Genomic DNA, 26,522 nt, shown 5'->3' on the forward strand with positions numbered 1-26,522 from the left:
ACAGTGTAATATGATGACCATGACCACGTCAACTCGACCCCAGCATGACACGGAAGTTCCTTCGTGGTTTGGAGGACTTCGCGTTGTGCCTCATAACTCAGCATGTGTAGGTGTTTCCACTCATGGGAGCTTTCACTGGAGCTGACATCAGTCTGGAAACAAGCCAAAAGAAGAACACAGCACTATGAAAAGTCCAGATCATTTCATTTCATGCATGCATGCATGCACTCTGTCTCTCTCTCTCTCTCTCTCTCTCTGAAACTGCTGCTAGAACTTATTGTCAAACATGTGCAAAGTTTTTTGGAGGTAAGCAGCCTCCCGGCCTGGCTCAGGCTGGTTAGATCTTGTTCTGTCTGGTTCGGAGCATGTTAGTCCATTTACATATATTATCATTGCATCACAGCCGGGGTGGAGGGAGTTGACCTCCACGAGGAAACCAAACAAACAAAAAAAAAAAAAAAAGTGCAGCTGGCTGTGCTGGCTCGTGCCCCTCCTGTCCCAGTGCCCGGCGTGGGGCAGGAAAAGGAGAAACGAAAGCTGGTGCACAGTTCCAGATCTGCTGTTGTGCAATTTTTGGCAGCATGGTGGAAAATCCTCCCAAACCACCCAAACATGTCGGTTCAACTTTTACTCTCCCACATCCAAGTTCGAAGTGACGCAACAGCTTCAGAGGTGCTGCAGAAAATAGTGTCCGTCAACACAGCGTGGAAACACTGGTTCCATCTTTAAGGTCCTGCTGCTTCACTCCATGCTGACTGAAGTCAACACATCATGACAACAAACAACAGCTCCATCTTCTGCTGTGAACAGGCCAAGCTGCTGGCTCTGGGGGCTTATCCTGCAGCGCCCCCTGCTGGGGAAACATGGCCAATGTATCTAATATGCTGGAAGAACCGTTCATGGAAATGTGAGATATCAAAGTAACGAGAAAAAGCAGAGGATGGATCTGCATAAAAACCAGATAAGTCTAATACTTCCAGTTGACATGATTACATCTAAAACAGTAATGAGTTCTGACTTCACACAATTATAATTTTCACACTGATGAAACATTTACGTCCAAAAGATACTTTTTTTTTTTAAATTTCAGCCAAATTAATCCAGTATGGTGTTTTTGCTGTTGAAGCTTTTTTAGTCTGTTTTTTTAAAGCAATATTTTCTCAGCTCGAAAATGTTTTTTCTGGTTATTGTTCAGACTCCACATCAGCTTTCACGCTGAGACTGAACCGCCTCCCTGATGACTTCTCTTTAAATTTTGCTTATGCACACAACATAGACAAGATACAGATAGCCTTGCAACAAACTGGCTGTGAAAAAAGAAAAAAAGGTGCAAGTTTGTGAAAGCAGAAGAAAAAAAAATCCCAAAATGTTATAAAACATCCACTTAATGCCCTAAAAACACAAACCAGTCCCTTTGGAGAAATAAGACAAGCTGGTTTATTTTTTCATTGTACATCAGAGGTGATCAGAGTATAAAGGTATTTGCTGAACAATTTTAAAATAATAGAACATTTATTACTTGAATATACTGTTTTAATTAAGTAGCTCTTCTGTTATTTATGTAGGAGTCCTCAGACCTTTATGTTAGGGTGGTGGGAATTTTATTTATTAGATTGTTTGACGTTATTAATGTAAAATGATGCTGGGTTCCTGCTTTTGTTGTTTTATTGTTTTTTTGGTGGGTGGGTGGAGCAGTTGTGCTGAGGGCCACCAAATGCCGTGCAGCACCCTGGGAGCAGGTGTTGAAGAGGTGAAGCACCTTTTCTGGCTCAGTCCCAACAAGGAGACGAGAGCAGGAGGGAAGACAGCTTCCTTTCTACTCGCTTCATCAAATACTGGTGAGTTTTAACAACAGATTGGAGTCAGAGTTCATCCACCTTCAGGTGAAAGCAGAGCAGCAGAGCCTCTGTGAAGGAGCTCAGGTGTTTCAACAGGTGTTTGTCGACAGGGAGAAACTACCGCACTGCCATGATTCCTGAGGTTCATCAACAGAGAAGATCATCACAAATTAAAGTTTGAATGACGCACAAATAAGTCTGAGTTGATCACACTTAAGATAATCCTGCTGTCAAGCTCACAAATCGTGTTTTTACCGTTCAAACCAGTTTTGTGGTGCGCAGCCTCAATGAAAGCGAAAGTGAAAGCTGCGTCTGAAATGTGAACAACTCCAGAAAAACAGAAGGATCATTGATTTTGAATAAACAGCAACACAAAACAAAACATGTCCACATCACCAGTGAAAACTTTAAAATGTAAAGTATTTATAAAAGTTGTCTTTGTTGGCACTTGAGCCAAGAGTGTTGCCCAAAGGTCAGGTTTCCTTCCTTTAGGATCAGGGCTGACTGAGAACTACCAATCACCCTTTCTGAAGATTTCAGAATAAAAGCACTTGCTGATATTAGTTCTTCCTCATCCTGTGCTAGACTGTCTCTCATCCGTAGACCCAGTCAGAGTGTATTAATTCCTGTTAAAGTCGTCTTTCTTTAATTTCGATTTATATCACTAAACTAAGAGGTCAATATTATGTGTTTTCTATCTCTTCAAAAAAAAAGTATATATATATATATATATATATATATATATATATATATATATATATATATATATATATATATATATATATATATGAAATTGAGTGTGGTGATGAATTTTTCATGGCTGTTATTTGAAGATGGTTAACTTCACAGTGAACATTAGTTTTGAAACAAATCAGCCAGTTTGTACATAGATGAGAGACACACCGATGCAAAATCCCAGAAATCTTCCTAAATGCAGACTTTAACGAGTGAACTATCAAATGTTGTCTTTGGAAAAGCAGGAAATAAAAACTACATGAAATTCTGTTAAAACGTGGTCAGTAACAGAACTAAATGAAAGCCTCCAGAGCACAAGGCTGTATAATAATTTAAAATGATGAAAGTGATGAATAATGCACTGACCTGTTGTTTAATTGTTTTCCACTCTGTGTTTGGTCCTCAGTGTGAAGACATGTCTGCTGCAGATCAGTTTCTGTGCTCCGTCTGCCTGGAAGTGTTCACCGACCCGGTCAGCACGCCGTGTGGACACAACTTCTGCAGCGAGTGCATCTCTGAGCTGTGGAGCGGGAAGGGCCGCTGTGACTGTCCCGTTTGCAGAAGAGTGTTCAGAACCAGGCCCGAGCTCAGCGTCAACGCCCTGCTCTCTCAGATGGCTGCTCAGTTCAGACATGAAGCTGGAGACAAACCCAGCGGCGGCGGCAGCTCAGAGCAAAAACCAGCAAAAGTTCTCTGTGACCTCTGCACTGAAACCAAAGCAAAGGCTCTCAAGTCCTGCCTGGTGTGCCTGGTGTCCTACTGCCAGACTCATCTGGAGCCTCATCTGACAGTGCCAGGCCTGAGGAAACACCGGCTGATGGCGCCGGTGGAGAACCTGGAAGGCAGGATGTGTCTGAAGCACCAGAAACCTCTGGAGCTGTTCTGTCAGACGGAGCAGACGTGCGTCTGCGCTCTGTGCACCGTTGGCGAGCACAGCGCTCACACGTTTGTTCCTCTGAGTGAAGAATATCAACGGAAAAAGGCGGAGCTGAGGAAGACGGAGGCTGACGTGCAGCAGATGATCCAGGAGAGACGAGTGAAGATGAAGGAGATCAGACAGTGGCTGAAGACGAGTAAAGCTGCTGCAGCCAGAGAGAAGGCGGAGGGCGTGGAGGTGTTCACTGCCCTGAAGGAGTGTGTGGAGAGAGGCCTGGAGCAGCTGATGGAGAGGGTGGAGGAGGAAGAGAAAGCCAGAGAGAAACAGGCTGAAGGTCTCATCAGAGATCTGGAAGAGGAGATCAGTGATCTGATGAAGAGGAGCTCAGAGGTGGAGCAGCTCTTCCTGTCTGGAGACCACCTCCACCTCCTGCAAGGCTTCTCCTCCCTGAAAGCTGCTCCGCCCACCAGGGACTGGACCGAGGTGGGCGTCCGCCCGTCGTCGTACGAGGGGACGGCGGTGAGGGCTGTGGCTCAGCTGGAGGAGGCTCTCCGCGGCGAGATGAAGAAGCTGTCTGAGGCCGAGCTGAAGAGGAGGCAGCGGTCTGCGGTGGACGTGACGCTCGACGCCGACACGGCGCATCCATGCCTCATCCTGTCCGACGACGGGAAGCAAGTCGGCGATGGTGACGTGGAGAAGAAGCTTCCAGACAACCCAGAGAGATTTTCAGTTTATCTTTATGTGTTGGGAAAACAGAGTTTCTCTGCGGGGAAGTTTTACTTTGAGGTTCAGGTGAAAGGAAAGACTCAGTGGCGTTTAGGAGTGAGCAAAGAGTCCATCAGCAGGAAGAGAAGCATCATCCCGAGCCCTGCGAAAGGCCTCTGGATGATGGACTTGATGAACGGAAATGAGTACAGAGTTCATGAGAACCGTGGTGTCCTCAGCCTCTCTCTGAGTTCTGCTCCTGAGAAGGTGGGGGTGTTTGTGGATTATGAGGAGGGTCTGCTCTCTTTTTATGATGTCGATGCTGCAGCTCTGATCTACTCCTTCACCGGCTGCTGCTTCACTGAGAAACTCCGCCCATTCTTCAGTCCCTGCTTTAATGACGGTGGTAAAAACTCTGCTCCTCTGATCATCTGTCCTGTCAGTCAAACTGTCTGATCTGTGTTTATCATTGAACATCACCGACAGCAAATAAACTGGAGAGAAAGTCACAGATTAACTCTGAGCCGAGCTGAACTGTTCTATGATTTGACTGAGCAGCTGATCGTACCTTGCTGTGAATCAGATTTATTGCAGAGCTCCGTCTTGATTGAGAACTCTGTCAGGATATTTTTCTTTAAAGGAGAAATTTAATGTAGAGATGTGAGAATGGAATGTGACAGTCTAATTGAAGAGGCTGTCTTTGAGGATCCAAACAGAGGAAACTGTGCAATCTACATCCTGATCGGAGTATCATTTGTGAGGATTCTGTCTGTAAAAAAATGCTGAATGTTGTAAATCTAGACTTCAGTTTATGAATAAAAACTCCCTTGGATCACCTGGACTCTTCTGAGTTTTTCCTCCACAGAAAAGAGAACAACACACAACTTTGCAACTGTGTGGTGGAATAATGAGAGCTGAGGGAAGTTCTTCTGTCTCATCTAACTGTCTGACTACACTCAGAATCAGAAGTTTAATTGTCACTGTTTGGAAAAAAAAAGCAATGTAATTGTAAGTCTGTGCATGTGCCACATTGGAAATATATAAAAGAAGGTAGAAGGTTTAAAACAGAACAAGAAAATGCTTAAAAAACAGTCATATAAAAACCACTCATACAACAGTCAGTTGTTACATTTCTCATTTCAGTGTAATGAACTGTTCAGTCTGATCGTGGCTCTGGGATGGAAGCTGCTTCTGAGTTAGTTTGACCTGGCCTTGAGGGTCCGGTACCGTCGGCCTGAGCGGAGCAGAACAGGAGCGACCAGGGCGGGATCTGTCTGAGGATGAGCTGTGCCCTCCTGAGGCAGCGATCGTGAAGTTCCTCTGGTGGAAAAGAAAAATAAATGTGGCCCGAGGAGAATAATATCTGCACATATGCAGGCACATACAAATAACCAACTTGTGCTTTTTAGCCAATTTGTGTTTCGGTGTTAAAGCTGATTTCTGGAGACTTAATGACATTTTGCAATCAGTTACATGTATGAAACCTGCACAATCAGCACCTGATAGCATAACAAGTGTTGTCAAAATGCAAAACTTTATAAACAATACAGGGTTTACAATGTCATGAAACCATAAAAAAAGACCATACAGACGATCTCTAAGTAAAAGTAAACACATGCTTTTTCTCATGTTAATCTTGTTTTATGAAAACACGATTGGTGCTTTGCTTGCAGATCAAATTCTCTGATCAAATCCTCCACAGACTGTCAGCTTATTAAACAAGTTTTTGTGTATCTGGCTCTCAGATAAATATTCCCAAACCAGCTCTACTAACTTTGCAAAGCATTCAGGAAGAAACTCCTGCAAAAGTTATGCAGGGAAAGAGAGCAGAAGTAGCAATTGGAGTACAAGACATTACTTCTGCTTATTTGATCATACAAAACCATGGTCTCAGGGTTAAAGAAAGAAAAAGCTACTAAAAATCTCAACTACACTGAATTATTTGTTGCATGTTATACTAATTATTATTGTAGGGCTGGTATCTATGGGGATAGTGAGAATTTCCCTGGTTGGAGTCCAGTTAGAGCCTTTCTGTGTAGAGATTGCATGTTTGCATGTCTCTCTGTATTTGCATCATGATAGACAGGTGAAGTGTCTTAAATGATGCAAAAAAAAAAAAAAAAAAGACAGCCAGACAGATACCCAGACAGTACTTATAACAGTTCATGAAGTCCTGCCAATCCCCCTTGTGCTCGTCCTTCGTCTTCACCCTTTCAACTGAGTCACTCGTGGCTGCAGCATGTCCTGAGGCATCTCCTGGACTTTGCGTTCCTACAGTGTCACCTCCGCTACTCTGGTCCTCCTGAGAAGAACACAAACCAGAGGCAGTGTCACTTACTTCCAGGGATGACAAGAAAAGAAAACACTGCATGCAAAACTACCCAATCCAATAGCACTTCTGATAAAGCCATCCCCAGAACAAGCGAAAAACACAAATGATGCAAACATGCAGCATAAAGGTATTAGAACAATTGACTAAAACAGTCTACTTTCTGTTACTGCTCAATGATTGAAAACTGGTTGTCCTTTAAAGGCATGATTTGGCATGACTTTTGTTTTTTGTTTTTTTCTCCAGTGTCTACATTTAATTTTATTCATCATTTTCTAGTTTCTAATTCTCTCCTCTTTTCCCTGGTCCTCGTGGGCTGGTGTCCTGCATGTTTAAATCTCTCCCAGTTGCAGCACACCTGATTGTAATGAGGGCTCCTTACTGGGCTTTTTGACAAGCTTAATGAAGACATCAACATCAGATTGATGTGTACTGGAGCAGAGAAAGAGAGTTAAAACATGCAGGACTGTGGCCAACAAGGACCGGGGTTGAGTAGTTCCGCATTAGATGTTTCTCTGCTTCAGCAGCACACCTGAATCCCATATTTATGTCATCCTGAAAGCCCAATAACCCTCATGGTAATCAGCTGGGTTGCAACTGAGAGAGACCTAAAACATGCAGGACGCCGAGTTGTAACTCCCAGTCAGTTTTTCCTGTTTTCAAAGCTATTTGCTGTTCTCTCTGGCTCCCCCTGCAGGCAGACCCACATCATTACATACACTGATTTGTCACACAGCAGTCTGGACTGCAACAGGACGCTTTAATTCACGACATGTAAAAACAACAACAACACAGAGACTGAAACAGGATTAATAAATGAATTCTCAATGAAAAACTGCATTAGTTTTATAAAGGGAGTCCCACAAAAAGGAAAAAAAATTCTGGTGGTAAGTGAAAGAATGGCATACATTTTCTTAATCTGTAAATGTTTCCTTCTTGTTTGTTTATTTATTTATTTATTTATTTATTTATTTATTTATTTATTTGCAGATTGCAGATGAACATGCTTTTATGAAAGTTTTGGACTCTTTACAGTCTTCTGCTCACGGATTCTGAGGAGCTGAACTATGCCAAGATTGTGATAGGCTAGATCGAAAAATGTCACATTTTGCATTTCACTGCAAGCAAATCAACGTTGGCATACCGTCCAGGTCCTTTTTTTGTTGAAATTGTCTATGCATTTTTTAAGAGTGTGTTCCACTGACAGTCCAAATACACGATGATCTATATTTGTGTGAATGGAAAAGTCCAAATATCTCCTGGGACTGTAAGAAAACTCCTGCTCACTAGATATTGTCCCTTTTTTTTTTCGTTTTCAATGATTTGTAAATTCCAGAGTGAAAATCTCAGTAAATCTACAATTTATGACCCACTCCGATTAGACACCACACAAAAGCTGTCAGGATCATGTGCATATAACTCAATGGAATTATGTGGAAAGGTTGGCGATGGTAAAATAATAGATATAATTCAACATGTGGGATTTGAGCTTTTGTAAGATGACAAAATGAGCATGACGGTAATGTGTACATCAGAAAGCAATCAAGTAAAGCTTGGGCAAGAAATGCTGTTCTGTTCTGTTCTGTTCTTTCTTAACTTGAAGGCGAATATTTTCAGTTCCAAACAGGTTAAAATGATCTTGTTTTAGTCTCATTAGTCGACATTTTCCTTCACTGCCACCTGTTATCACTTATCGGATCAGACAGCGTGCGCTATGACCTTCAAAAATGGTCAATTATTAAGAATTAATATGTTTTTCGTGGAAATTTGTAGTCGTTTAAGTTTCACTCAGGGCGCCGCCATATTGGGAGGTTTGTTTACACCGGAACCGGAAGTATGTCATCACCCGTTCATGTTTCCACCGGCAGATGTCACTGTGACACAACTAGACAGTGACATTTCTACATGAACATATACAGAAAAGCATGTACACTTTCAGCTGAAAAAATAAATAAATGAATAAATAAATAATGTCAGAAACCAGAGAGGGAAACACAAAGACACAAGGCTCAGTCACTGATCTGCTTCAGCACTTTGCCTGGTGGCAGCTCTGAAACGGTGCAGCTCCAAAGTTGAGTGGAAAAGTCTCATGAATCCTCCAGCACAAACGTGCTGCCAGAAAAGTCTCTCCTTTAAAGTAAACGAGGCCTGAAAGAATTTTAAGATCTTTCTTCTCTTATGTTCAGGCAAATTAGATTTTTTTTCCAGCATACCTTCTTGACATTAATCAGAATCAAAAGTTTTTTTTTTCATCATGCAATGTATGATGGTATTGCTCATGACTTCTCCCTGAATACAGGAAGACAAATAAAAATTGAAGTCGAAAAGTAATAAAAATAAATAAATAAAAAAACAACCTAAATGTCCAGGGCGCTGCGTGACAGTTCACCGTGTGAAGCTGCAGGTGAGGTAGCTGGGCATGATGTAGTTAGTCTGTCACTTTGTATGATTCTACACACAGTCTGAAGCTGTGTTTCAGACGTTTTCTGCTTGAATTTACCGTGACATGCCTCCTCCACCATCTGGTATGAAGACACATCATCTACCACCAGGTGACGTTTCTGACGAGGACGGGAGAATTGAACTGCAACATGTAAAACAGGTATGTTGAAAAAAGCCTTCGTGCCTGAACAGAAGAAAAGAGAATATCGATAAATGATCTAAAGGCATAATGAGCCTAACGAAGTAGAGACCTGAAAGATCTCCCTTCCAGATATATTTCAGCACTCAATATGTGTCCCATTGAACTCTGGATTTGTCCTCATTTTCTTCTTCTTCTGCTCTCTGCAGGTGTTGTCACAGTGGATTATCTGCCTCCATCTCTCCTACCATGTCTTCCTTCGCTACATCCATGCTTCTTCTCTTCCTGCCTGGCAGCTCCTATACACCCTTTGTCCAATACATCCACTGCCTCTCCTTATTCTCTGTTTTCCTCTTCATCTCCCTTTTCCCTTACTGACATTTTGATGACCCCAAACATATTTCAGTCCTTTTATTTGACTGGATCAACACGGTTCTGCTTGTTGACTTGTGCCATAAAGCCCTCAGACGCTGACAGACGGTCCTGACCTGCCACGCTGTAAAGCTGCTCTTCACACTGTGCAGAATTACAACAAGTAAAATGTTTGCATAACAGCAGCAGAGGGTGAGACTGAGAAACATTTCTGAGCTGCTACAGTATTCGGTCCTTACATCACACTTTCTTATCTTCTTGTGCTTAGAAATGAAACATTTACTCATCTAATTCAATCCATTAGATGAAAGGTCTAATTTCCAATTCAATAAACATGCATGAAATGTTGGACTTTTTAGGATTGTTTGATTTTTCCTTCCTTACATAAACCACGACCTGTGTCTTGACTAAAAATGAAATTACACATAGTATTAGCACAACCAGGCAGGATTCAGGAGTGTATTTCGGGTATATTTACTGTTGAGATAAACAGTAAACAGCGTGTCGGGGATGGCATGTGTGGGCCAGACTCCATCAACTTTGAAACCGTGTCATTAAAATCTTCATCTTGACTCTGGAAATGCAAGTGTGCATTTTGAAAACAATAATTTGTTTGGGTAAATAGGTTATAATTTCCATTTAACATATAATTTATTCAAGGGGAAAATCGTGTTTGACAGCCTTGCTGCTTGCCTCCTGTTCCCAGTCGCTGCAGGTTGCATAATTCGCACCTGGCATCTTCCAGTCAGCAGACCTGTTATATCCGAGGCCTTCGGATGTAAACTTTATTGGGCTGCAAGATGGATGATGATTAGAGTACCTTTAGTCAGTGACAGCTTTAATTAAAGTTAAAGTTGGATTTATGAGGCTTTTACCTAACAAGACACAACTCAGGCTTTCCTCTTTTTTTTATTTTTCCCTTTCAAGTTCAGCCTCTGACTGCTTTAATCATACCATACTACGCCACGTATTCACGCAGATAGGAGGCATTAATACTCCTTTCAACAGCTGTCATTTGCAATAATTAGCCCCGCTGCTGCTGGTGAGTGAACAAAACAGCCTGGAAAAATGGACGCCGCTTGGCACGCCGGCCGCGGCGTGATGTATGGCCGAACATTAAACTTGTTTTCATTCTCCTCCACACTCCGTAAATGACTGGAGGGAGGGAGGAGGGGGGTCGAGGGCAGAGAGGGTGAAGAACACATGAAATGAAGGGTGTGGGATTTCTCCCACCTGGGAGGAGTTAAGTGGGGGAAATATGCAGAAATGTGGAAACATAATACTGCAGAGATCAGAGGAACAAGTCGATCAGGTAAAACCCCTGCAGCTGTAATGTTAAACAGAAACTTGAAAAAAAGTTGCTGAATGATTCTATTGAATGGTGTAGATTTTATGTTTGTCAGAGACATTCTGTTACAGGGACTGATGAAAGGTTCTTCGGCCCAAAGCGTCTTGATTTATTCATTTTTTTTAATTAAATTTGATGAATCTGGACCTGAGTTATGTTGCTGCTGTGCATATTTAAGTGATATCTCAGGGAAGAGATCAAACCAAAATTAACAACAAGATTTATAGTCGATTTATTGAGTAAAACCAGAAAATATGACTGGAAGAAAAAAAAGTTTATTCAAACAGTGTTTTCCTGGTGAATAGCAATAATAATAGTAATAATAATAAATTAATAGATTATTTATTTTAAACAATAATTAAAAAATGAACACAATAAAGGCTTAAGGTGCTTAAAAAGGAGTAGGAGGAATCATAAGCTTATTAAATTCTATGAAAATAAATTATTAATATACGTTTTTCTGTCAGTCATTTGGCTTAATGTAATTTTTTCCCTTTCCCTTTTTTATTTAAATCATATAATTAAGATTTGAAAGAAAGAGACAGACAGACAAGTGAATAAATGTATTAATAAACAGAGTGAGAACACTCAGTGAGCGTTGTAGTCTTCTTCTTCTTGGATGCGATGCTGATATTGATAAAGCATCCGTGCTTACGTTAAGTTGAATGGAAGATATGCAGGAAGATACACCACCTAATATTTGGTTGTCGGATGAAAAAGATGAAAAACACACTGAAATAATTCTACACACACACACACACACACACCCTCCACTGCAGCGCTGTCAGTCTGTTGGCTGAAGTCGCTGCTTGTTCGCCTGCAGGTCAGCGTGCACAGAAAAACAATGATCGTTAACGGTGCCTTTAGAAATTGCACTTATTTTTGCTGATGCTGTCTGGCGTTTCTGTATTTTCGCTTTAAACGATCCAACCGGATATCCAGCGGCGTGAGGAGTGAAAGTTGAGAGACTTCGCTGTGAAAAGGTTGTTAATGTTAAAGCGCATTCTTCTCTGCACAGATGTGTGGTTTCATTACAATAACAAAAAAACAAACAACAGCAGCCACTGGTGGCCCAACCTGAAAACTACATCATTCTGACCGTGCCTGCTGTTTTCTTGACATCGTTTTCAAAACGCTGCAGTGTAAACGTGAAACTTTCTCTGAAATGATGCATTTCACTTTAAATGTCTTGTCAACGCGACCTTGAATATGTGTGTGTGTGTGTGTGTGTGTGTGTGTGTGTGTGTTTCTCTGTGTTTGACCTATCCAGGCTGCCTTCGCCCTGATCCAATATGTATCTGCCACGCTGTGTAATCTAAGAAACTAAACGGACATTTTTGTGATCATTTTTAGACACGAGGACGAAAATGCAGACATCTGGTTCCTCTGTGTTTCAGCCTTCGCGTGTGTGTGAGGCAGACTCTCTCAGTCGTGTTGTAAATGTCACAGAGCCGCTTTGCTGAAGGTTGCTCCCTAATTGAAAATTACATTTGAGTTTCAAGTGGCATTATCTCATTAAATTACAGATTCAGTGTGTGATGATTATTATTCAGTGATGTTTCAAGAGGGCTTCTAAAAGGGGGCTGTGTGTGTGTGTGTGTGTGTGTGTGTGTGTGTGTCTGTGTTAGTCAGTCTCCTTTAACTCTTTCTTATCAGAATCACCTTCACGTTATCATTTATTCTCCTTTTCAAATATTTTCTCCTGTCGTCCGCCTTTCCACCAGTCTACTACTTCTATTTTTTTTGCCCTTTTCTCTCCTTTCATCTTCATTTCACTCTCAGATGGAAATGAGACCTTTACACAGCGGATGGAGTGAAATAAAGTGAAGGAGAGACAGAGAGAGAAGCAGGAAGCACTGATTTCTCACCACTTAGACTTTATCGGTGTGTATTTGTGTCTGCTTCCGAGCTCTTACGACCGTGACGTGAGCGCAGTGAAATATTTAGCGCTCCCGGAGGACGGTGAAGTGTGTTCGCCGGGGCCAAGCGTCCACGGAGAGAGAGACAGAAAGAGGAAAAGACAAAGACAGAGAGAGACACTTGAGCTGAAGCGGTAAGCACTGCGGCAGACTGACAGAAGCGATCACAGTCAACAACAGCAGCAGAGGACGGAGGACGGGCGGAGGAGAGACACTGAGGAGGAGTTTGGATTCATGCATGGGTTTTTTTCTTTTCTTTAGTACTGTAGCAGCTTTCTGTTGCAATACAGTGACCCCTAGTGGTCTAATATATGTACTGCAGTTACAGCAGCTCAATACAGTAATTTAAAAAACTCATTTGACTCTTTTGGACACCACTTTCTTTACTGTCCCCGTCGAAACAGTCTGACCCTTAATTGCTGTTAAGTGAATCTAAAATGTAGCAGTGTCTGTCAGGCGAGGCTGCGGCACTTTCACGACATGGCACGAGCAAACTGCTACCGCTCTGCACAGAAACGCTGCTGAAAACACCGAGCGGTCCACATTAATCTCAGGAACCTCTCAGGACACTCTGGGAAGTTTCACAAACCTCTGACCTGACGGTGCACACGTCCTTGTCCCAGTTATCAAAGAACTTCTCTCACACCACATAAACTCTCAAATCCCCTTGTGCTGTATTTTTAAGAGTAAAAAAAAGAAAAAAAAAAAAAGTCAACAGTGCTGCTCTACCAAGGCCGTGATCCATTTAGCTAAATAGAAAAGCTGAAAGCCCTTGGCCTAATTTTTCTAACTTTCAATAAGATTGCATTCAATTTAAAGGCAGCTTTCAGCACCAAGGACAGCGTGCCGAGAGTTAACAGAGAGTAAAACCAAGACTGAAAATTCTTTATCAAGTTGTGAAACAACAGTGAGTGATATTAAAGATTCAACAGGATTTAAACACAGCAGTTCCAGATCTCAGAGACAAACCCGGGAATCTGACCGAGAGAGAGGTGATGATGAGGAGGAGGTCAAAAATCTCGTCCACTCTGTGAAGATTCAGGCTTTTGATCCAGTTTGTAGACATGATTTTCTTTCATCCACTCAGGGACTGTTCGCAGTGATGCAAACACTTCAACACAGACAGACTCTGAAGCAGATTCTCTCTGCTCTCTTTGTATTTCTACGCAAGACAATTTGAGAAAAAGGATTTTTATCTCCTGCACAAAAGGAGGGGTTTTAAATGGCGAAATAAGGTGAAACAAATAAAATAAAGTAAAATATGTGAACATGGCTAAATAAATAAATAAGTAAATAAATATAACAGCTGAGATGACTGAGGAAAATCTAAAATTGTAAATGAACGAAAAATGAATGAATAAGTAAATAATTACTTTCCCCAGTGTTCCAACGCTGTTACTGTTCCTGAGCCAAACACTGAGTGTCAGTGCAGAAAGAAGGAAAGTGCTTCACGTGACATGACAGAGATACAGCCATGAAGCCCTGATCATTCAGAGGCAACTTTTAAATACTTAAGTACTTTTAAAGTACAGACATATATTGACATACATCTATGTCGGTGGATGTAGAAACGTTATCTGCAGTTCAAATTCAAGTTCGATTGTCGTCTTGTCTCATATTATCACAAAGCAACATCTGAATGATTTAGATTAATGTAGCATTTTCTGTTTGTAATTTATTCTGTCAAGAGTCCATTTATTTCATTAATCATATATTCAGGTTTATAATAAATAATCGAAAATGCATCTTAAAGTTCCTTTAAGAAGAGATCCAAATTCTTTGACATATTTTTAAACACTTTTTTCAAAGTAATGCAGTAGTTACCTCGTCTAGTAATTAGTTACTTTTAAAGTATTATAAGTCAGTTATTTCTGTGACTTCTTTGTGATCTCCTCCCTCTGAGGCTGCAGACTGCAGCACACCGCTGCACTTGCAGGTCAGGGCCGCTAGAGGGAGGTGTGAGAGTTTCCTGCACAGCTGCAGGCAGCTGCAGGTTTCTCTTGGTCAGAGTCGTTTTCTCCTCAGGAGGGGGGCGTGGGGACTCTGGGGAAGTGAAAGCTCAAAACACAAACCCTGCAGCCCAGAAACACAAGTCACTGCTGGCAGACAGAGAGGAACCTGCCGAGAAGGTAGGATCAGTTTGACGCTCAGAGAAATGAAATGAAAGTGGAACCAGAGAGAAGGAACACAATAGAGTTTATTTATAATAATATCTGGGAAAAGAGTCAAACTGAGTATTTATTTTATGATTTCTAGCTTTAAATGTACATTCTGAATACGATATATTTATCAAAAAGAGGTTATAAAGTCTTCTTGGCATATTTTATAAAGCAGGAGGTCAAAACAGAGCAAATAGAGACCAGTTTGAGAAGAATGGCCCAGAAAAGTAACATGAGAGCAGCACAACTGAGGAATAATCACAACTCCAAATGAAGTGTTTAGTTACTTAAACATTGTTCTGTTTTTGTAAACTGAAAAATACACTATAATGTTCAAATTCATGTCTTTAATCTGCAAGTATTTTAAATTTTGTTGCAAAAATATGCGAAAATAAAAAATTTTTGCAGTTTTTTTGTCAAAGCAGATGGAAGACTAATGTCTTAAACATTGTCATCATCAGAATAAGACATTAAAAACTGTTTTCCATGTTTAAAAAGTAATGTTTGCAGTGTTATCCTTTGTAAAGTGATTGTACGGGCCGGATCAGATCGTGAAACGGGCTGATTTTGGCCTGTAGGTTGTTGGTTTGAAACCCTTATCACACAGTATGTAATAGTTCTGATGTCTTATTTGATACTAAAAATGAGCTTCTTAAAGCTGGAATAATGCAGCTGTGTGATATTAACAGTTTTCCGTCCCATTCTCCAGCTTGTGCCTCGCAGGCCGCCGTGATGGGGCAGCTGTTCTCGTCCTCGTCGGAGGAGGAGCTCGCTCAGGTGAGGCAGGCGCTCGGCTCGCTCCTCTACGACGCCATGCTGGAAGGAGGAGCCGTGCCTGACCTCCGGGTCGAACACCCACTTCTCCTCACCGGCCACGAGGACGGCCCGGCCCCCCAGGACCGCCTCCGGGAGCAGCTGCAGCAGGTGGAGGACGAGGAAGTAGTTCAGACTTCGTGAATCTGTCGACGTGCCGTTTGAGTCCCGTCCTCTTCTTTCCTCTCCCTACAGCTGCAGAGCGACATGGGGAACAAGGCGCCCACCTACCTCCGCGACCTGATCGGCCGCCTGTCGGCCTTCTCGGAGGAGCCGCGGCTGGCGGGCCTGGTGGGCCTGGCGGTCACCATGGTGATGGACATGGCCTACATGTCGTCCAGACAGTCGTCGGGGGCGAAGGGGAAGGCGGCGGGGTCGTCGTCGTGTCAGGTAGGACGGGATTTATTCCTGCTGTGAATTAGAAATTCTACTGACTTCGTGAATGATCTTATTTCAACATCTGTCTGCGATACATAGGAACTGGAGAGAAGTGAGAGCTTGACGTCACAAAGTGTGGGGAAAAAAGGACAATTAAAGAAGAAACCACAGTTCAGTTACGACAAACAATGAAAAAATATGATTAAAAAAACAGCTTCTAAAGGGTCAATTAAACAAAATCAGAAGATGCGCTAACAAGTCCTCATTTTTTAAATGGATGCACACAGATGCAGCCCAGGAAATGACAACTTTATTCATTTTGCCATCCTGTTAAACCTCGTCTTCCTCTGCGAAGTTGTAAACGGCATCATGTGGACGATCCTGCAGCATTCAGCTCCTGTCGGACCTGTTTCCTCCAGCAGAGAGTGGTGGAGCTGCAGGAGGTGATGGAGGAGTATCTGAAGCGCTGCAGGATCAGCCTGAGCGATAAAAGCCGGCTGATCCAGGACTCGGTCAGACTGGAGGCCCAGCTCAGCCTGACGCTCACCCAGCTCCGGACCTGCCTGCTGGGAGGAGACTGCAGCTCCAGGTGAGAGGAGGAGGATGAGGTTTTTTCCCTTTTTTATGAGAGCAGAGCGCTGACGGCGTGTCCTCCTGCAGGTCTTTGAGATACTGGGCCAGCGCAGCAGCATTTCACACACAGATGTTGATTCATCTGGCGAGAATGGAGGGAAAAGCCGAGCCTGCGTGTGCACGAGCAGCACTGGAGCAATACAGGGAGGACCTCTCACAGATCATACCTGTTTACAGGTAAAAACCCTCTAAATTCTCCCTGACTGATGGCGCATTAGCTAGATAATCCCACCGTAATCAGATAATTGTAGCAGTTTCCCTCTTTGCCACACGAAGCCTTCGACTCGGTGTTGAATCATCAGAGAGACTGGAAGATAATGTCTCCATATGAGCTGCACAGATTGCAGGTTACTGGTTCAGGAGATAATCTGTGTGTCCATTTGGACCGCTAATAGACCAAAGTGGGCCACAAATTGGAAAGAATATATATTGATTAGACCTCACGGTAAAAAAATAAAAATAAGTACTCATTCACCGGCCTCTCAGGTTTTCATTGATTTTTTTTTTTGTTTTTTTAAGATTGAGACCATGTTAGTCCACAGGACCAATGAAGCCTCCAGCTCAGACCCCGTTTCCACAACATCAAGTGAAAAAGCCAAACTTTGGTTGTGTTTGGGGCGTCTCACTCGCTCTCTCAGAAAACCTCCTCCGGTGTTCTTTATCTCGCCAGAGGCATCCATTAAGCCAGCCTTATCTCCTCCTTCCAGACGTTACAAGCAGCACACGGTGAGTGTGGTGAAGCGTCGAGGAGGCCCGCTGCAGCCGTCCCCCGAGCCGCCAGAGGAGGGCGCTATGACCGGCCTGACGGTGACGGACAGAGAGACGGGAAAGAGTGTGAGCCTCTCTTTATCAGACATGGAGGCAGAAGCAGGTAAAAACGGCTCGACAGAAAACGTTGTTGGATGATGGAATTAAACGGAGTTGAACTGCACAGGGAGAAGAATTGGACATCTTGACCCCTCCTTGACCTCCTCCCTCAACCTGGACTCCATCACCTCGGAGCAGTACGCCCAGGCCTACCTGGACCACCTCTTCTCCGGTAAAGGCCCCGTGGAGGAGCTGCAGGGCTTCTTCTCTCAGGCCGCCGAGAACCTGAGGACGCTGAGGATCAACACCGTGGCGTGTAAAGACAAGGCGCGCGGCGAGGGAGCGCCTCCGAGAGAGGAGCGGACCGAGCAGAGGGCGGGACGAGAAGAGACGGAGAAGCTGAGCATCGTGGAGACGCAGCCGGAGCAAAACCTCAGCAACAGTGCAGCAAGTGCTTAAAATACCATTTACAGTATCCGTCCTCTGTCTTCTGCTTGGAATTTATTTAAACCGCCTCAAGCTTTTTGCCATTTCCCAATAAAGATGTGTATTTTTGTGTCAGTCTAACTTATTTTGGGTTTGGAAATCTACTGTTTGTCAGCATTTCTGTCATTTCCTTTCCTCCTTCCTTTCTTTTAACCTGTCCAGGTCTTTTTGTAATGCTCAGAAGAGCTTATAAATATAAAGCTCCTCTTGATGACATGGTTTCTTATTTTATTAATTTAGAATACTGATGCATGATGTTGGTGGACCTGACAGAGAGAGTAAACATACCACGACCCTTCAGTTAGAACCAACGCTCCAGACGGCCGGCTGCTTCACCGGCACAGAGATATAACGGAGAACATCCTGCGGACTTCTGTTGAGAACACCGCTGGCAGTGATCTGGGACGTACAAGCTGAGGATCCAGGTACCAAATTACAAACCAGGGCATCGGGAGAGACCTAATGCAGATAGCCATCAGTCACAAGGCGGCCGAGTTCACATGCAGAACATGAGGAGTGATTAAAGATCAGCGGGATCATGCAAATGTGACCTCTGACCTCTGAGACGATCCCAAGCAGGCCAGAGAGGCCTGGCAAGCTAAGAAATTTCATTATTTGTCTTTTTAAAAGTTTAAATTTTTTGGCCATTTGTAGAGGACTTTTTATTTTTTGGTGTTCAAACAATTCATATCAGCATTTTTTTGTGTAAACAACCTGTTCCAGCTGTTTCAGCCGACTGCTTTATCCTCTTAAGCCATTGTAGGAGTTTTGACTGTTTGTTTTTGTGTTTAGGTTTTTGTTGTTTTTTGGAGTTTCCAGATATTTCATCCATTTTCTTTTCATCTCTTGTAGTTTTTAGCTACTTTAGAGGATCTTTTTTTTTTTTGCTTTTTTTTTTTTATCAATTGTTGCTGCCTCAATGTTTTTTCAAGTTTTTTCACCCATTTTTATTCAATAAAAACTTTTCTAGCCATGACTTATGAGCTGTTTTGAAAAGTCATGGGTTGCAGACTCTTTGTCCAGGAGAACTATGGAACTAACAAAGGCTGCAGTTGCAAAACAAAATTCAAACTCTTCCAAACAAATCAACAAATCGAGAAGACAAAGGCAAATACATCAACATGTTTGAGGCCACTGCAATACCTAAAACCTGTTGGAATATTGGACCACAAAGAATTACAGCACTCCGTGTAGGGAGGTCCACAAAACAGGAGAAATGGGTTAAAAAAATTAGCAGTGACCCTCTGTGAGGTCTGATGATAAAGCTGTGTCAAACATAAGGCCCGTGGGCCAAAACTGCAACAGCACAAGGCACACAAGCAGAAAGACCACCAGAACGCAGTGGACGGGCCGTTACATACCACAGCCAGCAGGTGACGACTATCACACAATCAGGCACAGGTGAAACACAAATTAGTTTTAGTGCACTTTTTTCCAAGTATCTGCAGTTCAAAACATTTATTAACGTACACATTTTTATTCCATCAGGCTTACTGTCTTTGGTTTAGTGGCCATGTGGGACAAAATTCAACATTATTAGTTTGATGAAAGGGGAAAATTTCATAGCTTTCTTTCTTTTATTCCAATAAAACTTCTCTTTAAAGGTCACAGATGACCAGTCGAACACTTGCACAGGGTCATTTTATTTTCCCTTGTTGATTGTCAGGGGAAGCGCATGCTCTGAAGGGTGAAAATGAGAGGACAAATGGCACTTTTCCCCAAGTGTTTTTCTCTCCGAAAGGTTGAAAAGATGCTTTCTGTCTGAGTATGATGCTGCGTGATGCATCAGGTGGGCGAGCGGCGCAGGAAGCAGCTCTTATGTGGCGTCGCTACGCCACTGTGTGAATGTCAAGGAGAGAGAGAGAGAGAGACAGAGTGTGTGTGTGTGTGTGTGTGTGTGTGTGTGTGTGTGTGTGCGTGTGCATGCCTGCATGTCTGCTGGAGAAAAAAATCCAAGCAAGTGTGAATTACGACTTGTGAGAATTCAAATGGGAGTGATTGTGTGTGTCGTAGAATTGAGCAGTGTTTCTAAAATCAACATTCACGTCTCTGTTTGGTTCCATTTAAGTTTTCCCTTCTATATTCTTCCTTCATCTTGTCGTGATTCTTCGTCTATTGAATCCGTTCACTTTATATCAACCTTTGTGACGCATCCGACGTTTCTCTACACATCAAGTTTCTACTATAAAAAGATATTGATGGAATCTGCAGATATGGAAGCACATGCACCACTTTAGCTTCTCTGTAGTCACAAAAATGTATGGAAATAAATATTTTATTTTCATTTGATTTGATTGCTTGTCCCTTTCAGGGACCTTTCAGGGTGCTGGTGCGAATCCCAGCTGCTTATGGGTGAGGGCAGGGTATACCGGGGGGGGGGGTCACGCCAACCGAAATGTTCAAAGCAGGAATCCAAACACATTTCAGTTCAGGGGGTCAGATACAGCTCATTTTTATATTAAGACCAGTAACATACTGGGTCAATAACCGTTAAATTTAAGTCTTACAGTTTTTCTTTGGAGTGTTGCCAAAAAAAGTTACACCGACAACGTTTTCAAAAAGTTGTGTTTTCAGCAGCTCCAAGCTGTGGAGTAAACGGAACCCAGAATGCAACTAAATCTCTCTATTTTCACTTAAAAGCAGGATCCTTCCTCTTAAAAAGATGTTTGTTTGTTTTTTTCTCACTCACAGGTATTTTGGATGTAACACTGGTGAAACCTGTTTACTGCTGCTTCACATTCGTCCAGTTTCCAATTAGCTTCTAATGCATGTTTCTGAAGCGTGGGAGGAAAGTGGAGAATCCACAGGGAGAACATGTAAACTGAAGGAGGAGCCCTGAAGCTCCAGCTGGAGTGAATCACATGACGGCTTCTGCTCTGTGAAGTGACGCCTGATGTTTCATACATGGACCACAAAACTGGAGAAGAGGGGCGTCTGTGTGAGCACAGCACACGCAGGGGCACTGAGAGAGAAAGTGTGTGTGTGTGTGTGTGTGTGTGTGTGTGTGTGTGTGTGTGTGTGTGTGTGTGTGTGTGTGCGTTCTTGTATTTCTATCCTTGTCGGGGCCAAATGTCCCCACAAGGATAGCAAAACGTGGAACGACGTGCCTTGTGGGGACCTTTTTCCGGTCCTAAGTAGGAGAAACAGTGTTTTCTTGACCATGTTGTTGTTACTGAAAAAAGTAAAAGTGCAAAAACATTTCTTTAGGGTTAGGCTTTGTTGTGGTGTGGGTTAGGGTTAGGGTAAGGGTCAGGGTTAGGGGCTAGACATGAATGGAAGTCAATGGACGGTCCCCACAAGGATAGAAATACAAGACTGAGCGTGTGTGTGTGTGTGTGTGTTCATGTCATCACACAGACACACACGTGTGTGCGTATTTGTGTAAATGAGAGTATTTAGCATGTTGCTTCTCCTCTCCCTAATCCCTGAGTAAGAGTGTTTGTGAGTGCTATTCAGTGTGTGTGTGTGTGTGTGTGCGTGTGTGTGTGTGTGTGTGAATGCTGCATTGGGTTGTTGTTGTGAAAGCGTTGCCACGGCAACCGAGAATTGCCACAGTAACTCGCCATCATCACATCGCCCACAGCCTCTCAGGAGAGAACAGTCGCTGACACAGAGTAACCTGCTGTCGACTGTGTGTGTGTGTGTGTGTGTGTGAGTGAGTTTCTGTATGTGTGTGTTTGTGTGCTTGTGGCATTGGTGTGTGTGTGTGCGTGTGCGTGTGTGTGGGTGTCTTGAAGTCAAAGAGAGGCCGATTCAGTGATCAACTTCTGCCAAGGGAAAGCGTGAAAGACAAGAAAGTGAGCCGAGAGAGAGAGAGAGAGTGAGAGAGAGAGAGAGAGAGAGAGAGAGAGAGAGAGAGAGAGAGAGAGAGAGAGAGAGAGAGAGAGAGAGAAAGAAAGAGCGAGAGAGCGATGGAGACTGGGGAGAGGAGGAGGAAGTGACAGACTGATGGAACAAGAGAAGAAAGCAGAGAAAACACAGATGCACCAGGAGGTGAGAGAGGAGAGGATGAAGAGTGACAGAAAATATGATGCAAATTAATGTTAAATTACACAAAACAGTGACTTCAATAAATATTGCCTGTACATCCACAATCAGGGCTTATTTATTCTATTTAATGAGCCTGTTTTTTATTGGAAATATTTACAGTGAAACAGTGTCCCTGTTCAGAATGGATCATTACTCTGTCTGGTCAGAATTTGCTTATTTGGGCTGTGACTTTGCCACATTAACTCAGATTTTATTCCGACCTTATTTTATCAGAAGATGCACAGTGGTGATTTGATTAGTTTCTTTCAGTCTGAGTCCTTCTCAGATAAAAGATGTGCAATCGCGTGAAATCACTGGTCTTTGTATGCTGTAAACCAGGAGCTGTTCCTGCTGAGTGGCCTTTGTTACCACCATCAGCTGAAGATCATCTGATAAGGTCAGAAATTTAACATTCGCCATCTCACTGAACTGCATTGCACCAATAGTTCACAGATTCCCAGGGAAGTGAAACTCTGGGCCACGTCCTCATTCCGCGCTCCCCACCAAACCGAGCCGTTTCCTGTCGTTAAACGCTACTCAGCACGATAGATTCTTGTTCATTGACTTCCTGAAGGCTCCAGCAGGGGACGGAGATGACGTACTGAAGGTGCATTTCTCTGTGTGTTAAAATAACTTGTTTCCACGTCCGGTACTTTCAACCTCACGGAGAAGAAAGCAACCCACTTACCCACTAACCTCTGGGACACCACGGCGCTGGAGGATCAATATCTACACTGTAGTTACTATTTTCAGATGAATGTGTGTTTTTTTTTTTTATCAGTGACAGAGAAAGTTGGATCATGGAGGAAGTGCAGGTTCAGAATCAGCTGATTTAACGACACGTCATCCACCATAAAAACATACAAAAACAATGCTCATAGGAAAGAACACTGTTTCCATCCTATGCAGTCTGTCTCAGTTGGCATTTATAAGCACCGACTCAAATACCAAAGCAGCTTTACACGCTGTTTTCAGCTTTTTGATGACTTTGGCTTCTTGTCTGAAATGTGTGACGTCTCCAGAAATGTGCTCATTCATGTCTCTGGCGTCCGTCAGATGGGAAGTTTGTACTGCTGTCATATGCTAAACACAAAGCTAATACAAGCAGCCGGCTCATTAAGCCCGGCAACACAGGAGGGAACAGCTTGCTGGGCTCCGTCCAGCAGCAACACAATCAGCCTACAAGCACCTCCAAAGCGCACCAATTAAAGGTTTGCGTGTTGTATTTAATCCAGCATCACCCGGCAGCTTTTGGAAAAGAAAGAAAGAAAAAAAAAAAAAGCTGATGTGAGCAGAAATGTGCCGGCAGAAAACCAAAAGTGAGTTAAAACACTGCGTTTGATCTGAACGCCATCCTTTATCCGTCATCGCCGTAGAAAAAAATATTGACTCGTGCAAGTAGGAGAGTTAAATAAGACTTAATGTGAAAGCGGCACCTCGGCGGTTGCGTATGTTTTAGCCCATTAATTCCAAATTGCACACGCTTTAAGCTATTGCAGAACCATATAGACTCCCAGATTGATTTCCCTCCTCCAAGGCAACCGTTGGATTCAACTCATTTCCCCAATGGAAAATTAATTTCCACTGACGTGGAACTTGCTTGATATAGATAATCAATCACAGTGAAAGTTTTATTTATCAAAAGGTCCATTCTTGTCAGCTCTGTGTGGGGTCCAGTGGTGTTCCTATAGAAGCTTTACAGTCCTGGGATTTAAGAATCATTTTCTGAAGGTAGCAACGTATATTATAATGTCACAAAAATAAATTAGAGTGGGAGTCACTTGGCTTTCTTTGTTTAATTAAAATGCATAGTATCTTATGAATGCAGCTTGTTTGGGCAGCTGACTGACATACAGGAAGTGAAAGGAGCAAATTGCATTATATAGCCTTCCTTATCGCATCCGGACAGCTTTCGGGCAGGCCGAGTTTAAAACAATGATTCTGTAAGCCGAACAAACGGTTTGAATGAGGATGAATGCAGCTAAAAGTTTATGTTCAAGTGTTGTCATCAAAAGTGAATGTTCTTCCAGGTTGCCTGTTGGATGGTGTTTTGGTGAAAAATGCATTTATACATGTTTTCTTACACACACACACTGTAAAGTTCAAGCTGTGGTATTTGCTTGACATTTAATTGTGATCCGCTCCGTGTGTGAAACACCTGCTTGAACATGGTTAGCATGAACACACGCAACACTGCCTTCCTGTCTGAGTGAGGCTTTCCCTTTAAAGCAATCTACACAAAGCGACTCTTTATTTATGTCCTCAAAATATAGCCGAGCTGAGTCAGAAATGTGGAAGTTTGCAGGTAAAAGCGACAAAGCAGTGAGTGTCAGTGCCTAATGATGATGTGTGTGCCGGTGCCTGTGAATGTCAGTGTGTGTCGGTCACAGTTGACTCCTCGGTGATAGTCTCATTAATAAAAGCTAACCCAGTGGCCTGCAGCCATCCCTCTTCAGCGCTCATTTTTCTGCAGCTGACAGTTCTGCCTCACAGTGAATGGACAGTAGGTTCCAAGAATAGCTCCATGTTTACTGAGTTTTTTTTTTTGGTTTGTTTTGTTTTCATTCATTTTAAAATGAGATTTGAGGAATGGGATTTATAAAAATGTTCTGTCGTCCACAGATTAAATTAATTAATGCTTCATAGCGGAAACAGGAGAAACCTCGTTACAGCTGCAGTTCAAAACAATCTGCTTGGTCTCTGCTGACCGTTTGGCCCTTAAACTCTATTAAGAAGTCTGCGCACCAGTCTGGCACTTGTTGTTATTCCAGTGCCGACTCAGCTGTCATCCCCAACCTCCAGACAGGACAGAATAATGTCTGACTCAGACAGAAATGAGGCGTAAGGAATATAGAGAAATGTATGGAGGAGTGTATGTGCTCAAAATCAGCGTCTAGACAGTGAAATAATTCATGCTGGAGGAGTATGAAGGTAAAATCAATGCACTTTTCCCAGAGTGGCATCGCTACGATGCAGTGTGGACATGTACGCATATACACGACTCTGTCCTCCTTCCAGCTCAATGTTACGTGAGCGTATTGTCTGTGACTGTCAGCCGAAGCCTCCATACTTCCTTACCTGAACGCGCAGAGATGACCGGACGTTGACAGACTCCTTTAACTCGAGGCGAAACAGCATCTTCCCAAAAATATCTCAGCAGTCCGTTCACGGACGCTCCAAGCCCAGCAGGTGTTTTCAGGAAATTATCTTCATTAAAACATTGCTCGCTGAAGCGTCTCATCGATAACACAAGCTTCGTATAAAAACTTAAATATCTGAAAACAAACGATTCAAGTGTGAAATGAGACAAAATAGCGTCACAAATTTGTGGATTAAAAGGGTGTATGTCGAGAAAAACCTTTATGATGAAGCAAGGAAATGTGTACTCAATATAAAATGACTTTGAAAAACAATAAAAAGACAATGTAATGTGATAAAGGTCATCATGTAATATTTTGCTGTCTACAAGCGTCAGGAAACTTTATGATGAAGTGAAATCTGAAGAGGAATTTACATCAGTCTCCACCATTACAAAACCTTTTTACAGTGTTGTCAAGGAAACTAGAGATGCAGATATTATTAATTTCCTCGCTGCCGTCTTGCTAAAGCATTTCTGAAGGTACCTGCAGCAAACAGGAGCAGCGCCTCAATGTTTTATCAGGGCGCGCGTGCTAACTATAACAAACAGACGGTAAGGAATGCGGCAAATGTCAAAACTTTCTCGGAAAAAGTCTTTGGCACTTTGAATAGCACCCCGTAACTTTTTGTTTTAATGTAAAGGCTTTGTTGGAAACACTGACAGACAGCCTAAACAAAGAGGAGCGAGCAGTCTGCAGAAAATCAGCCTGTCTCCCGCTAATGTGTATCGTTTGACAGCCAGTGAAGGCTTTCTGAGAGTGTAGGCTTTATTCTGCATTACACACACACACACACACACATACACACACCACCATAAATCCACAGGCGTACAGCAGCATGCTAACCTTCAATCAAGGGCTGCCCTGATGAGAGCCTGTCAGAAATTAAATGTGACATGAGGAGGGTTTAGCCTGATGCCGCAGCAGTAAAGCAATAAAAAGAGTCATATTTAATACCTGTTTACAAAAAATGGCCTCAAACATCCTGAGGTTTTTGGTCTGTTTCGCTCATGCACAAACATCTGTGTTGTTCAGGGTTGCTGTACGCTGAGTCGAATCCCAGGCTGTCTTCAATCAAGACAATAACAACCACATGTAGTTTTCTGAATGAGCAATTAACTCTCAAATGCATATTATTGATCTGTGGGAGAAAGTCAGAGTACCTGCAGAAAAACCATGCACAAACAAGGAGAACATGCAAACTCCACACAGAAAGGCTCTGATCCCACACTGGACCAACCACTCCTGCTTGACACGGCCTCGTCTGCACCCTGCAAACATAAAAACAGGAGATCTCACCAAAGACTTTATTATTTCTCAGAGCTGGATTGCAGATCAATCTGTTTTTAATAAAATGAAAAATACAACTCTTCTGA

General features: G+C 42.8%; 2 protein-coding genes across 2 annotated transcripts; both read left to right on the plus strand.

The window, feature by feature from the left end:
- The first annotated feature begins 1,709 nt into the window (after positions 1-1,709).
- Positions 1,710-4,917, plus strand: LOC115398876 (E3 ubiquitin-protein ligase TRIM21-like). The gene is made up of 2 exons (XM_030105873.1): positions 1,710-1,838; positions 2,980-4,917. The coding sequence occupies exon 2, from the start codon at positions 2,989-2,991 to the stop codon at positions 4,609-4,611; it is 1,623 nt and encodes a 540-aa protein (XP_029961733.1). The 5' UTR covers positions 1,710-1,838; positions 2,980-2,988; the 3' UTR covers positions 4,612-4,917.
- Positions 4,918-14,751: 9,834 nt separating this feature from the next.
- Positions 14,752-18,055, plus strand: LOC115398879 (uncharacterized). The gene is made up of 7 exons (XM_030105877.1): positions 14,752-14,833; positions 15,573-15,787; positions 15,872-16,066; positions 16,474-16,643; positions 16,715-16,864; positions 17,395-17,558; positions 17,622-18,055. Exons 2-7 carry the CDS (start codon positions 15,596-15,598, stop codon positions 17,951-17,953), a joined length of 1,203 nt encoding a protein of 400 aa, XP_029961737.1. The 5' UTR covers positions 14,752-14,833; positions 15,573-15,595; the 3' UTR covers positions 17,954-18,055.
- The last annotated feature ends 8,467 nt before the right edge of the window (positions 18,056-26,522 follow it).

The sequence above is a fragment of the Salarias fasciatus genome, chromosome 13 (assembly GCF_902148845.1).
Source record: "Salarias fasciatus chromosome 13, fSalaFa1.1, whole genome shotgun sequence".
Classification (NCBI taxonomy): Eukaryota; Metazoa; Chordata; class Actinopteri; order Blenniiformes; family Blenniidae; genus Salarias; species Salarias fasciatus.

Coding starts and splice junctions, on each gene's coding strand:
- LOC115398876 (XM_030105873.1), top strand. CDS start 2,989: ATGTCTGCTGCAGATCAGTTTCTGTGCTCCGTCTGCCTGGAAGTGTTC.
- LOC115398879 (XM_030105877.1), top strand. CDS start 15,596: ATGGGGCAGCTGTTCTCGTCCTCGTCGGAGGAGGAGCTCGCTCAGGTG. Junction 16,644..16,714: donor GGAGGAGACTGCAGCTCCAG/GTGAGAGGAGGA, acceptor GTCCTCCTGCAG/GTCTTTGAGATACTGGGCCA. Junction 17,559..17,621: donor AGACATGGAGGCAGAAGCAG/GTAAAAACGGCT, acceptor TGAACTGCACAG/GGAGAAGAATTGGACATCTT.